This window comes from Nilaparvata lugens, chromosome 9 (assembly GCF_014356525.2).
Source record: "Nilaparvata lugens isolate BPH chromosome 9, ASM1435652v1, whole genome shotgun sequence".
Taxonomy (NCBI): Eukaryota; Metazoa; Arthropoda; class Insecta; order Hemiptera; family Delphacidae; genus Nilaparvata; species Nilaparvata lugens.
Genome location: NC_052512.1, coordinates 27,870,076 through 27,886,549, shown reverse-complemented (window position 1 = coordinate 27,886,549; position 16,474 = coordinate 27,870,076). Strand labels below are relative to the sequence as shown.

At 35.4% G+C, this 16,474-nt stretch overlaps 1 protein-coding gene across 2 annotated transcripts in view; it reads right to left on the bottom strand.

Annotated features, from left to right (window-relative positions):
• LOC111059238 overlaps positions 1 to 16,474 on the bottom strand; it is a 71,165-nt gene that overhangs the window by 36,637 nt on the left and 18,054 nt on the right. For both annotated transcript variants that reach the window (XR_005572187.1, XM_039435733.1), the window contains exon 3: positions 9,692 to 9,784. Coding sequence is in view for 1 of the 2 variants with exons in the window: in XM_039435733.1 (XP_039291667.1) it covers positions 9,692 to 9,784 (93 nt within the window). In the remaining variant the exon portion in view is untranslated. The remainder of the gene's footprint in view (positions 1 to 9,691; positions 9,785 to 16,474) is intronic.

The window sequence follows — 16,474 nt, the reverse complement described above, 5'->3', positions numbered from 1 at the left end:
ACAAATGATTCACAATGATCTGTTGTTAAAAATTCCGATGAACTTTGGAAATGCTTGTACGATATTGCAGATAAAAAATGTAAAAGAACTTAGATCATTGACCTCTCTCTGGATTCACTTCAATCTGTCAGTATAGCATTAGATGTGTGTGAGAGAGAGAGAGAGAGAGAGAGAAAGAGAGAGAGTGAGAGGGAATTTCTCAATTCACTTTAATATGACAGTATAGATGTAGAGTGATAGGGAGTTTCTCAATTCACTTCAATCTGTCAGTATAGCATTGGATGTAGAGAGAAGGATTCACTTCAATCTGTCAGTATAGCATTAGATGTAGAGAGAAGGATTCACTTTAATCTGTCAGTATAGATGTAGAGAGAGGGAATTTTTCCCCTCAAAGGGAAATTATTTTTTCCCTCACTTTCTTCATCCCCCTCATCTATACTGGGCAAGGGGAAGGGAAAATCTATTTGAGAGAGAGATATATCTTTCTCTCTTCTCATCCCCCTCATCAACACTGGGCAAGGGGAAGGGGAAATCTATTTTTAGAAAGAGAGAGAGAGATATATCTTTCTCTCTTTTCATCCCCCTCATCACCACTGGGCAAGGGGAAGGGGAAATCTATTTTTAGAACACCCCTCCCACCCTGTGGGCGAGGGGTAGGGGTGATGGGGTGAACGAGGTGGGAGAGGGGGGAGGTGATTTCGAGCAGAAAAACCGGTCTAAAGCATCATTTTATATCTACTCGAAAAGTGTTCCATTGATTTATGTAGACTTGTGATGAATTTTGAAATCATGAATGCATCGAATTTCCAGCTCTGACAGTATGTTGAAAAGGTTGACGACCGGGAATCCCCCGGTTTGTCAAAACCACACCACCTCATCAACTTTTAGATAATTAGCACATATTGAGTCTTTCAGTCTGTCACCATGAGTGAGAAAATGAACAGTGTTGATATGTTTGCTACGCTGAGTGACGGAGGTTCGAAGTTATTAGTGTTTAAAGGTTTCAAGAAATCAAAAATATATCATTTTCTATCACCCACATTGTCTTTGTCATTAAAACAAGATTCAGAAATGAAAAGTCAAAACATTAGAATGAATGATTGAGACGATGTGTCTGCTAGAACCGATTTGACAGAGATTATTTATTCAAGATGACTGTATCTCAATGAATGATTGTTCGTACTTTCATGATTCTAGCCCAATCTTTCAATATCAACTGGAATGTAATTATATGATAGAAATATGTATCTCATTAACTTGGCCAATATGTTGTCATAATACAGTAGTGTTTTGCTTGAAGATTCCTTAGGATGCTGTAGTGAATTTGAATTTTGCTCCTTTAGTCGGGGAACGTAATGTCGGCTGCTAGTGAGATTGAAATGACATCACTCGTGATGACGTCACGGACGTTCACTTAGTTACGTTCAATCTGTGAGTGCCCAAACACATTCTGACCGCTGGGAGCAATCTGCAGATTCTCACGATGCATAAGTTGTCAAAGAGCCACTCGACCAATCTATAGTGAGGTCCACGTTATAATGACAGTGAATAAAGATAGCAGAGCAACGTTGCCGATCCTCTGTCTTGTCAATGCCTTCTATAGACGATAGCTGATACAGGTTTAATGATGTAATATCGACTGTTCATTCTCGTTTAAAATAATAAATTGAATTTTTTTTAAGCAAGAAATTATATTTTTCAATCATTTCCATGATTGAGTTAATTGATTATTGATTGCTAAAAGACGATCTGGCAACAGAGCAAAGCGAGAAAGAGATAGTGCTATCAGATTTATTGAATGATAGACAAGGATATCAATACCATTGCTAATTGAACACTGCCATTAGAGCGTGGACGTGGAGAATAATTGTTCAACATACGAAATTGAAACTGTACACAACCATTTTTATAACAACTAGACAAAGCTACAAGAGAATTATGTTATCTTTTCAAATACATAAAACAGAATGGCGGCCATTTAAAATGTTTTTTCTCTCAAATAACTCAAAATGTAAATTACAATAAATCTTTGGCACAGCCAGCAAAGTCAGACTTGTGCGCTAACTGTGAGTTCGTGAAGAGAACAGTACAAATTAAAAGAATGAAAAACAACAACAAGACAAGATAAATGAAATTGGAAAGTAGCCTACTAATAGTAATGCCAATAAATAATACGATGATGAAGAAAAAGTATGAAGTAATTTCGTGTTCACATTATATCCACTAGGTGATAACCAAAAACAAATCAAATATGATCACTCTTCTAGATGGAAATGAATAGAGAAAAATACAAGAAAATTAATAGAATGAATTAATCAAAAAGAATAACACACTACATCTTTTTGAGTAATAAAAAGAATGCCATAACACTTTTCTACAATAAGTGCTTACTAACATGCTTTCAATCAATTATCAACAATATAAAAGATTGGAAGACATTTAAAACTCAAACGAAACATCAATTATTTATCTATTGAAATTCAAGTACTGAGGCATATATATTCTGCTCAACTGATACATTTATTTCCCTGATAATGTATTGCAAAAATGTCTGCAAACCACCAATTTCACCAAGTTGATATTGAAATTATTTGTTGCTCCTGGTCGTGTTTGATGAAGTATATTCCCAATCTCTAGATTACTTCCATTTTTATCTAAGTGCGAGACAATCCTCGTTACATACATTTGTCTAAGTGTGGGTACGTTTAATTCTTCAAAAAGTTTCTTGCTTGGGTATCGATTCGGTTTACCCAGTACTGCTCTTAGAAGATGCTCTTGTAATGTCTAAACTCCATTGGAGTGACAATCATATGCACCACCCAAAGCTTCAATGGCATATTGGTACCACGAGTGGGCATACGCAAAATAGATTGATCTTATCACATCAAGGTCTTTCAAATGTTTTTTTTGTAGAAGCTATAAATGAGAAATTCAAGTTTAGAAGATAGGTAATTCATATGAGAATCCAATTTTTTATGTCTACCCACCATAACTTCCAAGTGATTTATGGAATAAACTTTTTCAATTTGTTGGCACAAACAACTCAGACCAGTATTTAAACATCGAGGATCCGTGAGTATTTTTAATTGCAATGAATAATCTGGTTGACCTGCTAGTGTTGGAGAAAAGGTAATATACTTTGTTTTTCCAAGTCAACAGTTAGAATATGATTATCCATCCAATTCTTCATAATGTTTAAGCCTTCATTCCTGAAAATTCGTTAACTTGGAGCCAAGATTCACCGGAGAACATTAGTGCTGTATCATCAGCAAATGAAATCTGGGTACAATATGGTATTGGTAATTTCGGAGAATCATTCAAGTGGATGAAAAATAATACCGAGGACAGAGCTGTACTATGTGGTAGACCAAAACTAGATTAGTAGTCTGTAACTGATGAACCACTTAAGTTTAATGTTTGTTTTCTTTCCTGGAGATGGTTTCTCAGTAGGTCATTGAATAAGCCCCTCATTCCACATTTATCTAATTCCTTCAATAAAATGCCATGGGGAACTGTATCGAACGCTTTTGCCAGATCTAAGAATACAGCCAGTGTTTTTTGTTTGGAATTGAAGTTTCCATCCATCAATTCAATAAGGAGGATGATTGCCTCAGTTGTAGACTGAAAACCCAATTGATTTCTCCCTGGGAAATTATTGATATCTAGGTAATTTAAAACTATTTTTCAATAATCTTTCCCATAATTCTAGAGAAACTGTTAGAAATACTAATGGGTCGATGATTCTCTGGATTTGCCTTATCACAAGACGTATTCAATGCAATAATTTTTGCAGACTTGAACGCCCTCAGAAAATAACCTACTGAAAAACATCTATTCACGATATGTTTCAATGGCAGAACAATATGTTCTCTTATCAATTTCACACAATGAGTACTGATAACATCTACCCCTGGAGAAGCACTATTTCTCAGTTCACCATTTATTTATAAGATTTCGTTCACACAAGTTTGATTCAGGAACTATGTAGTTCCTACACAAGTTGGATAGGAGTTACCTATCGATTGGTACCTGATTTTTCAAGATTGAACCAATATTAACTGAGATATGGCAGCCTTAGTGATAGGAGACCACTGGGGATTTAGTTGGGGAGCGCGACTAGGTGCCACCCCGACTACTTGACACCCCGACTACTTGTACTCTTTTGAAACCGGTTTTTAGGGAACAAGTTGACGTGAGCCATCCCCGTCCACTTGTCTCCTTTCTAAGGAAGTGAAATCTAGTCGGAGGGACACCCTGACGCGAGGGTGCGAGGTGTCAAGTTGTCATTTACGGTGATGACAAGTTGGCACCTCCGGTCCAGTAGGTGACAAGTAGTCGGGGTGACAAGTAGTCGGGGTGACAACTTGACAGCGATGGTATATTTTTACAAGGGTACAAGTAGTCGTCTATGGTCACGACAACCTATCACCTCGATTCCACTCCACAAGAAATCACCATTCCGGCTGGCTCTTCATTTGAAAGTTGGAAAATGAAGCAAAACTATCAAGTTTTATATGAAAAGGCATTAAGATTCCTAATTTTGTATCTTCAACATCATGTCTTTGTGAGTGGGCCTTTTCAACCATGGTGCAATCAAGAATGGGTATAGAAACAGACTGGTTGTTGATAGAGTCTTCAATAAATTATCTTGAATATTTGAAAGAAAGAAAGAAGAAAGAAAATAACTTTATTCACAAGACAATATTATAGCAGTATTGATATTAAATGTATATAATAAATAGTATTTCTTGATGATATCAATAAGTGTTCTAAGTTCATTTAGCTTGGCATTTTCTGCTGTCAGCCGAAGTTGAGAGAGAGAGAAAAAAACAATAACCACTGTAAACTTTTGGTGATCAATAGAAAACGAGCAATAAATTATAATATCTTGAACAGCCTACACAATTAATTAATTGATCAATGAACAATACAAACAAACAATGTGGCAAGGCTTGCGTTATAATATTATCGGAAGCATGAAATCAAAATAATATACCTAATTTCCTATTCTGAATTAATATTCACAGTTATACAACTTATTTTTCTGGTATAAATCAGTAATTGAACTCATTCATTATTTCCCCTCTGTACTTTAATGCAGCTTTCACATATCACACTAGATTCCTCCAACTTTTACCATTTAAATTCAAAAATTCAAATTCAAATTCAAAACTTTATTGTTTCTTCCAAAACCAATACATTCAAAAATTTCACTTGAACAGCAAAAATACAAGAAACCAATCACCTGCAAGGAAAATCCTGTGCGCAGGTGAGAGTTGCCAACATTACATTAACAAAAATAATAAGAAATTCAATATCATAATATTGAATGAAAGAGATGAAGAAGTGAAAAGAAGGAGAAAGGGAAAGAGAAAGAAAGAGAAAGAGATGCAAGAGTGCCAGCAAAACATACCTTGATAGAGAAAGATAATATGAATTAATCAAAAATTTTATCCTCTATTTTAGTGGTTATTATCCATTCAATAGATCTTCTTTTGAAAAATTCATCGGATCTACCATTGATATGTTCAATGAGGTAATCTGGAATGTTGTTAATCAATTTATTTGCTATGTAAAAGTATTGTCTTCTGCAAACATTGAGATCCATTCTTATGTTTCCAAATCTCTTTCTGGAAGGACGCAAATTGAGATTTGTATCACGGAAAAGAAAAAGATGTCTATTATTTTTAATGAAAATTATTAGGTTTTTGATATAAAGTTGACGGACTGTTAATACCTTAAACTCATTGAACAAATATTTAGTTGGATACAGACGAGGTTTACCCAGGATAGTTTTAATTAGGTGCTTTTGAATAATAAAAAGTTTGTTAAAATGAGCATTCAAAGCACCTCCCCAAGCCCGAATACCGTATTGTAATACAGATTGTGCATATGAGTAGTATATCAGCTTTGTTATGTTTACATTGTTCAGTTGTTTGATTTGATAAAATTTGTAAATAAGAAATCTTAGTTTTTTACACATGTTATCTATATGGGTGTTCCATCTTAGATAGGGATCAATTGTTATACCTAAATATTTAACATTATCTTTTTTATTTATTTTCGGACAAGAAATACTCTATTACCTCTGTCCTTTCCAATATCCATTGATTATACCATTTTTTTCTTATTTCTGCCAAAATTTTACATGTACCTACAAAATGAAATATATCCTCGTACTCATTACTATTACACATGGAACATCTATATCTATATCTTGAATATTAAAAAAATAAATTCCTTGTCTCTTTTTTATTGTCTCAATTTCTATCTCATATTTACTCTTATTGCCACTTATTTACTATAATATGCCCAGGAATTAGAGAAATAATTTCTTCCTCTAATATTTGCAGTGAAAGATATGGCAACACGCTACTCTTCTTGATAATCATACTTATAAAATTTGTTTGAAGATTGTCTCTGAGTATAGAAGACACAGACACAACTTGAAGATTTTCATTTGCCTTCGTATGGTCTGATTGCCATCTGAGCGCAAGTGTATACAAATAATCATTTATCCTCATATTAATTACCAGACTTCATGTAATACCTCAGTTGATAACCAGACTGATAGCTACATCTACCACATTATCATTAATGGATGACAATTTGACTGTCCTAGCATTAGGCTCAATTTACTCGTAAACGGTGCGTCTGAAGAGAAAATATAACAAAACAAAATGTGTTTAGAATATTGAGTTCTTCATCTGGTTCAGTCATCATAAGGGCTTATTATTCATTTTTTCTGTTTTCAACCAACTCGAAAAAATTTGTCCTAAAAATAGCAAAGACCGCGAATATCTCCCGAACCGTGCGTTTGACGGGAAAATGTTACTGAACCAAAAGTATTTAGAATTCAATTCCACATCATAACCAGTAATAATAATTGCTTGATCCCTCCTCTCTAAGCCACGGGGATGTAAGTTGTGCCAACTGGTGCTCTACAGCAGACAAGTAGCCAGGGTGACAAATTGACGCCAGCATGCAAGGTGTCATGTTGACGTGAGCCATCCCAGTCCTCTTGTCTCCTTTCTAAAGAGGTGACAACTAGGCAGGGGGACACCCTGACGCGAGGGTGCGAGGTGTCAAGCTGTTGTTTACGGTCATGATTAGTTGGCACCTTTGGTCCAGTGGGTGTCAAGTAGTCAGGGGGACTACTTGACGGCAATAGTATATTCTTACGAGGGTACAAGTAGTCGCCTATGGTCAAAATGACCAGGTGTCAAGTAGTCGGGGTGACACCTAGACGGCTACCCGTTAGTTGCAGTACATGCCAAGGCATGCAGCTGCCACAACAATGCAACTGTCTCCGTCTGCTTTGCTTGTCATTAATTTGTAAGCTATTTCAGTTCATTTGGTGTGCACTGCAGCTAACCCCCCAGCGGTGTCCCATCACTTAAGGTGCCATATATATCAGTTAATATTGATCCAATCTTAAAAAAAAACAGGCACCAATCGATAGAAAATTAAATTTACTAGAACTAGTTATTCATGTAATTTTTTTTGTAAAGCTAACGATTTCTGAGTTATTCAAGAAACAAAATTTCAAATGGGCGCCATTTTGTTTTAGAATTTGGAAAATTATCATAATTTTTTGTGGCCTTGTCTAGTTGTTATAAATGCACAGTTTCAATTTCGTATGTTTAACTATTATTCAGAAAAAAATTATAAGTGGAAGAAGCAAAATGGCCGCTGTGTGAGTAACTGAAGACTTCCAGACAATCGAAATATGATTTAGATAATCATGTTTCTTACCCAGGAACAGTGCCGTAGAGTGAGGTCCACGTTATAATGGCAGTGTTTGATTGACAATGGTATTGCTATCCTTGTCTTCCATTCAACAAAGCGGATAGCGCTATCTCTTTCTCGCTTTACTCTGTTGCCAGATCGTTTTTCAACAATGTAGAATTATTAATTGATTGACAAAATATTTCATCTTAGTTATGTGAATTCATTATGAAATTATTGAAAAATATAATTTATTGCTTAATAAAATAATAACGGGGACTGAGCTTCGCTCTGTAGTAGAGAAGCATAAAAAATGTATTACAAAAGAAGAAATTATGAACATACGAACATAAAATGCTTGTTTAATAGTATAGGAATAATTGAATATGTTGAACTAGAATGGACAGGTAATATCACATTAATAAACCTGTGTTTATTCTATTGGCAAAGTAGGCGGGAGCTAGGAAATGTGATCAATATAGAACAATCAGCCTAATGAGCCATCTCTTGAAGATATTCCTGAAAATAATACATAAAAGGATTCACAAGCTTTGTAAAGAGCAATTATCAGCTACGCAATTTGGGTTTAGGAATTCTGTCGGAAGAAGAGAGGCCTTATTCAGTATCCAGGTGCTATTCCAAAGATGCAGAGATGTGAACAGGGATATATATGCATGCTTTGTGGATTATCAGAAGGCATTTGACAGGGTTCAACATGAGAGAATGTTTGAGATATTGAAAATGACTGGAATAGATGATAAAGATCTCAGAATAATAACAAACTTGTACTGGAACCAATCAGCATCAGTGACTTTTGAGGATGACAGTGTAGAAGGTATACAAATTCAGCGAGGAGTGAGACAGGGATGTGTGCTTTCTCCATTGTTATTCAATATTTTTTCCGAGTACATCCTTAGAGAATCCTTGGAAGATGTAGAAGTAGGGATTCCTGTGAATGGACAGATACTCAACAACATTAGGTATGCTGATGACACAGTCATTTTTGTGGTGAGTTTAGATGATTTGCAGATGCTGACGGACAGAGTGACAGAAAGTAGTGAGAGACATGGGTTGAATATCAATACAGATAAGACAAAGTTGATGGTCATCGGCAAGAACAATGTCCCCAGATGTCATCTTACAATTAAAGGAAAGCCAGTTGAACAAGTTAATAGATACCTTTACCTGGGTGCCACTCTGAATGACCAGTGGGATCACTCACAAGAGATCAAGATCCGCATTGAAAAGGCCAGAGCTGTGTTCTTAAAAATGAGTACCATGTTCAAAAGTCACGATTTGACAGTTAATTCGAAAATGAGATTTCTTCGATGTTATGTTTTCTCCATTCTTCTATATGGTGTAGAGTCATGAACATTGACAGCTGTAACTGAGCGCAAACTAGAGGCATTTGAATTGTGGCTTAACCGGAGGATGCTGAGGGTGTCATGGGTGGACCATGTCTCTAATGGAGAAATTTTATGAAGAATGGGAAAGGGAAAAGAAATTCTCAATACTGTAAAAGCGAGGAAGCTCCAATATCTCGGACATATAATGAGAAACGGAAGCAAATACGAGCTTCTCCAACTTGTATTGCAGGGCAAGGTAGAAAGTAAAAGAGGTCCTGGAAGAAGGAGAATATCGTGGCTTAGGAACCTGAGGACATCGTATGGAATGAGCACAGCACAGCTGTTCAGGGCGGCAGTCAACAGGGTCATCATTGCCAGAAGAAGAAACCAGTGTCTGCTACCTCCTATAGAAGGCATTGGCAAGACAGAGATTTGGCAACGTTTTCCCCCTATCTTTCTCCACTGGCATTATAACGTAGACCTCACTATAGAGTGTTGGTAGGGAGCTCGTGAAGACTCAGTATTCATTATGTGGTAACAATATGTGGACTGCAGATTGTGCTGCAACAAACTCATACAAAATGTGTCAGCTTTGTATTCTGTCTCGAGGTACTCACGTCCACAATAATTATACTATCTTCTTTTGTAGGATAGTCGAGTAGAACCAAACAAAAATAGCCACCTTTCTTCATAATGGATTCAAATTCATCCTGTAACAAGTAATGATCAGATGAAAATTACTGAGTTATTGCAATAATTATTCGAATGTTAATGAATAAATTATTATTGAACGAAAACCAAATTAAATGCTGTGAATCACCCCGAAGACTTCTTCTACTGCAAACAACACGGTAAACAGCTATAGTCTGTCCAAGCAGCCATGAGGCCTGAAGGATTAAGCTGACCTTTGCTCCCCCATGCACAGACACACCCGCTCTGCCTACCTGCGCTTTTGGGTCTTCTAGGAAAGAATGAAGAACAATTCAATTGAAACCAATAGAATGCCTGTGCTATCACCAAGTATTCCTTGTGCTGAGAAATTACATTTCTCCAACTGTTAACTTTTCTTAATTCATACTCCAATTACTGGAATCTACATATCATTTCTTCCAAGATGAGTCCAAACACGGTACATTTGTGACAACTCTAAGCTTTTGAAAAAGTCTAATTTATTTATTATATCATAACCTTTTGACTATAAAACTGTCTAGAGTTGTCACAATTGTACCGTGTTTGGACTCATTTTGAAAGGAATAATTGCTAGAGTTCAGTAATTGGAGTATAAATTGAGTGGAGTTGACAGTACGAAAAATGTTTTTTTTCAACACAAGGCGATTCATAGAAGGATCATTAGCGGGCAGGTCCCTTCACTCACACACACAAACGCGGACAGCGCTTATGTGAGTGAGTAGTGGTGGGTCGGCCTAATCCTTCAGAGCTCACGCCTGTTTGGACAGACTGCTAGATGAAACTTCGGGGTGATTTACACTATTCAATTTGGATTTTCGTTCAATAATAATGAGTGATGATCAATCAAATATGTTAGGTATTGCCACTCATTTGTGGATGATCCCTCAATCCATACAGTGGCGGATCCAGGAGGTGATTTCTTGGTGGAGGGGCAAACATAGGGGTTTCAGGGGGAGGCTTTTGCCTCCCTTATCAAAGCGATCTATCACTCTTTCTACATTGACTTCTATGTCCCTGTTAAAACTCAATTTGCATCATCCTTCATCTTTGAACTTAGCGCATTGCCAGTATAGCCAACGTTTGGCAGATTTTGTCTGCATTGTTTCCAATATTTGTATCTTTGTAATAATTTCAATTTGTTGTCTAGTATTATTTGATTAATTTCAAATTTGTCCTTTTTCACTTGCTTTTGAATAATATTTGTGTTTTGTATCTTTATTCTTGCATTTCTCACTCGCGGAAACTGTCTTAGGGAGGTTTTGCTCCACTCGGTTTGTGTGGCGCTGGTGTGCTGCTTCTTTGTTTTCAACTCGATTCCGGAATGTGGGAATTGGCCAGCTCTTGTTTCAATTTTCGAATTTGAATTTATTCCAGCTGAATATTCATTACTTTCATGTTTCATTGGCATATTTGCGATAAATATTGGCCTAATTCAATCAAACAACTTGTATGTCTTCACGGATTGTGTTTGAATCTCAAACTTCTGGTAGGTGTAACCTCACTTTCAATTTGAACACGCTTTTCTGAACTCTATTTTTAGAATTTAGTTTAAAGCTCTTTCCAATTCTACATTGTTCATCTATTTCAATCTTTTTTAAAAGATGTCAATTTAGAATTTCGATTCCATTGCATTTCTGCGAAATTCCGAAATCATCAAGATTGCTTGATGTTTCTACAAATCTTTATTTCATATTCTTGTTTTCAAACTCTTTGTACTCTGAACTCTGTGTAGTTCAGAGCGCTGTTGCTACAGTCAACATATTTTCTTACCGTAGGGTATTTTCTTTTCCTCTATCCAAAGTTTGGATTTTGGGAAACTCAATCAATCTCTCTCTACATCTCTCGAATCAATCTGCTACCGAATCTGTTCTACAATTCTACCTACGATCGAATCTACCGATAAAGGTCTGCAGTCTCTATTGACAGTCGAAATTGCATCCACTTTGGGGTTCCATATACCCTCCCACTCACTTGGTCGACTGTGCAATTTAGCATTCCACTTTGGGGTTACATATACCCTCCCACTCTCTGGCCGGTATGGTGATGATGATTTCCATTGCCGGAGCATTTCTTACAAATCCCTACAATCTTCGACAGCTTTGACATCCTCAAGATATTCAGGTTGAGTGATTGTATATTCATCATAAATTTGTAATATCATCCATTCTTATTCATTCATCTGTCTATTTTCATTCATTCATTATCATTCATACTGCTATTGTTCATTTACTTATATAGATTTATCTTACTTATGAGCTCTGCCTACAAAGGCAATCAAAGAGTTTGTCATTCCAGGACATTGAATAATATTCAAAATTTTGAATACAAAATAATTTTTTTTTTTGAATTTGTTTTTTTTACAATTTAAAAGTCTTTACAATTGGCATCACATTCAACTTATGTATTTTGAAACTTACATCACAATTAATTCAACAATATAAATAACAATTATTCACTATTTGATTTTGCAATTATTTGCATTACCTATTGTTTTGGTAGGACAAGTTGTATTCAGGACTCAGCCTACCTGGTCCTCTATTAATTTTGCTACCAGAAAGTTATTTTGATAGATATCAGGAGCATATTTATCATTATAAGTTTGGTCCTCCGGGCCGGATACTTCATATTGACATATGCTTAGAAAATACATTTATTCTTATTCATTATTTTACATCAATTGTGTAATGATTCTTGTCTTATACTTTTATTCATAGTGTTTATTTCTGTATGTTCAAGGGTCATATTTGTATGGAGTTGCTCATACTGATACATTCAATCAAGCACTTATGTCATTGTTCCCAACAATTGGATACAACACCAGTAGCCATCCAGTGTAAGAGGAGGTCGAACATTTTCAATTGAGGTATCGTTCCAATTTTCAATATGCCTCCTAAAGGCAAACGAAACAGCCTTCTCACTGTGAGAAGTGGCATCATTAAAAATCTATCTTGGCTTTATACTGAATATTTCAATTTTAAAATCAATGATGAAAATGATTTTCAAAAACTACTAGCAGTCAAAACTAAATTGCTCAACTTTGAGCAGCGTTATGAAGAGATAAGCCTGGAATTTGATTCAGATGACATTGATGACAATGAACATCAAATTGTCACAGAAAAATTTTTAATGTTAATTGCTAATGTAAATACAATTTTGAAAAATTATGATTCACAGCAGCAAGTTGCTACATTTCAAGCACCGGCAATAGAACATATGTCACCAAACTCCTCTCCAGTTCCCAAATCACCGGGGTCTGTAGATCATAATAGTGTAATCAACACAAATCAATCGCCATCTGCTTCAGTGACTGCTAATAATGTCAATTCTCTGCCTTTGCAACCCACTATGCCTATTTATCAAGGTCTACAATTACCAATGATACCGTTACCAGAGTTTTCAGGTTCCTTTGATTCATGGCTTGAATTCCGTGATACCTTTTCCAATATGGTTATTGAAAATCAAACTTTGGCTCCAGCTACAAAGCTGTATTATTTGCGCAAAGCTCTCAGTGGTGAAGCCCTTGCACGCATTCAGAATATTCCTCCAGGGAATGGAAACTTTGAGCTTGCATGGAATCTGCTTACACAGAGGTACAATAACCCCAGATTAATTGCAAGTACTCACATTCAAGGTATTGAATCACCCCCAGCACTCAAGAAAAATTGTTCCAGATCTCTTAGAGCTTTCATTGATCACTGTAAATGTCACATTAATGCTTTAGAAGCGCTCGAATTGGATGATCAAATAAGAGATTTACTTTACATGCAAAAAATCACTTCTCAACTTGACTCTAATATCTTGCGCGAATGGGAAAAACACATTGAAATAAATGAAATCCCTACTATGGATAAACTGTGGGAATTTCTTGAAAATCAATGTAAGGTAATGGATGCTATTTCATCTCATAGCCCATCAAATCCACCAACTAATCAAAAGGTTTTTACTCAAGCTACTTCAAATGCACCCAATGTTAGGCAAAATACTCGTCCTTTTGCTCAAAATAATACTCTGAATAATTTTCAGCCATCAGTATCCTGTCAGTTTTGCAATGATCAATCTCATGGGATTTTCAAATGTGTCAATTTTTCAAAGATTCCCATCAATCAACGTTATGATGCAATCAAAAGGGAAGGGTTGTGTTTCAATTGCCTTAATCCTTACACTGACAATCACAACTACTCTTCAAAGAGATGCCAAAAATGTGATAAGCGACATCACACTGTTTTACATGATTCCTTTACTAGCAATTCAGGAGGTAAGAATGTTGTTTCTAATGTGATTCAGTCTCAGAATGAGTGCACCGTTTCTAGTGCCCATTCATCTTCAGCATCAAATTCAGTTAGCTCACAATCTGATGATTCAGAAACAACAGTTGTTTCACATGCTGCTTCATCCATCATTTCTAATAATAAGTCATCAGTTCAAGTAATAAAGAAACTAAAATCTAAATTTGATAATACTAAATGTATGATAGAACCTCTGTCCAAATGCAAAAAAATAGAATCTAACCTAAATGATGGGAAATGCTCTGAAAATGGTCGAAATAAAACGTACAGTGAGGTTTTGAAGACAGCAACCAAAAATATAGCTGAGGGAAATAAAGATAGGAAAGGGAGAGTTCTGCTACTGACGTCCAGTCATGGACGTGATTGCAGTGATCTCCTTGATAAAAAATTAAAAAATAAATTTGATGTCCAATGTTTTTTCAAGCCAAGTGCATCAATTAATGCAGTTGTAGAGTCAGCTAGGGAACAAACTAAAGACTTTGATGAAAATGACTATCTAATTGTACTGGGTGGCTCAAATAATATAAATGAACCTAACTTGAATCATCTTCCTCAAGTAACAGAAAAAATCAAGGAAATTGTGCCACTCAGCAAAAAAACAAACTTAATAATAAGTACTATTCCTAATAGGTTTGATAGGCCAGAATTAAATGAAGCAATCAATTTGACAAACAAATCAATCCATAATACAATCAACAGCCTAAAAAATAAGAATTCTAAACAACTGGGGATTTGTTTTCTAAATGAAAGGCTGAAAAGACATAACTTCACTAATCATGGGTTGCATCTAAATCGATCTGGCAAAGTAATCTTTTGTAATAGATTGGCAGAGCTGATTGAAAGCCGTTTGCAATCCTCTGTTTTAAAAACAGTCAAAAAAACAAATAACGATTTTTTAGTAAATTGGCTCAAAACAGGGAAAGGGAAATAGCTACAAATGCTAGAGATAGAGTAGCACAAGATGGTAAGGTTTTTAGTATTTATCATCAAAATATTCAGTATCTTCGCAACAAAATTGACAGATTAGAAGTATTTCTTAAACAGGAGGATCCTGACATTGTTATTTTCACAGAGCATGGCTTAAAAATAAATGAAATAAATCAAGTAAGGATTCCAGGCTATTCACTGAGATCAGAATTTTGTAGAATAGCTCATAGAAGTGGTGGTGTATGTATATTCACTAGCAATGCTAAACATACCCAAACTTATGAACTGGATTTTGTTAAGAGATTTTCTGTTGAGATGGATTTAGAGGTGACAGGACTAAGGTTAAAAATTGATGATCGATTCGAGGTAGCAGTGTTAGGTATCTATAGGTCACCAAATGGAGACTGGCAGAAATTTTGTGAGCTGCTCCATACACTTTTGGAAATTACAATCGCTCGTTTCACAAATGTTATAGTGGTAGGAGATTTCAATACTGATTTTGCCAGGCAGGATAAAATGACAGAGGATATTAGAGATATTATTAATATGAATAATTTAGAAATTAAGGTCCACGAATATACAAGAGTAACTCGAACTTCACAGACAATTATTGATAATATCCTCACAAATATAGAAGGTTGTAATGTCAGGTTAGGTAGCTCAGATCTATCAGATCATAACTATCAAATTTTAGATGTTAAGTTGCAGGGCCAGAATCCAAGCAAAAAAAAACTTTTGTGAAAGAAATTCAGCAATATGAGCTAGGAAATATAAATTGTTTGAAGCAGGAACTGCTTCAAGAAAATTGGAGTAGTGTTTATAACAGTTGTAACCTAAATTACAAATATAAGCAATTCATTGATACTCTAAGATTTCACATTAGTGTATGCTGTCCTATAAAAAAAGTCAAAGTAAAAAGTAAATTAAACAAAGTAGATGAATGGATAACTGAAGATATTCTTACTCAAAGAAATATTGTTAGGGAAGCTTACGAGGAATTTAAATTAGTGAGGGATGTTCCGAGTGAGGTCAAATACAAATGTCTAAAGAAAAACTATGCAAAAGAAGTGAGGAAAGCTAAGTGTAAGAAAACAGCTGAAATATTAACAACTAGTACCAATTTTAACTCTGCTGTTTGGGAGGTAATTAATAGAAATAGGAGAGCAGCTCAAAAAGATACAGTTACTAATGTCCCTAGGATAATCGATGAACATGGAAATTATATGGATGATAGTATAGACATTTGTAACTTTTTCAATAAATATTATCAACAGGTTGCATATAATCTCCAAAAGTCACTGAACACTAATACTTATAATACAACTACATTAAATGCTGAGCCAATTGAAAATGTATTTAAATCTCATCCATTATCAAGAGATGAGTTGTCAAGAATAATAAAAAATTTGAATAACAAAAAACCAGTAGGATTGGATGGGGTCTCAAGCAAAATTTTAAAAGAATGTGAAAATGATCTACTGGACCCTTTATTGCATC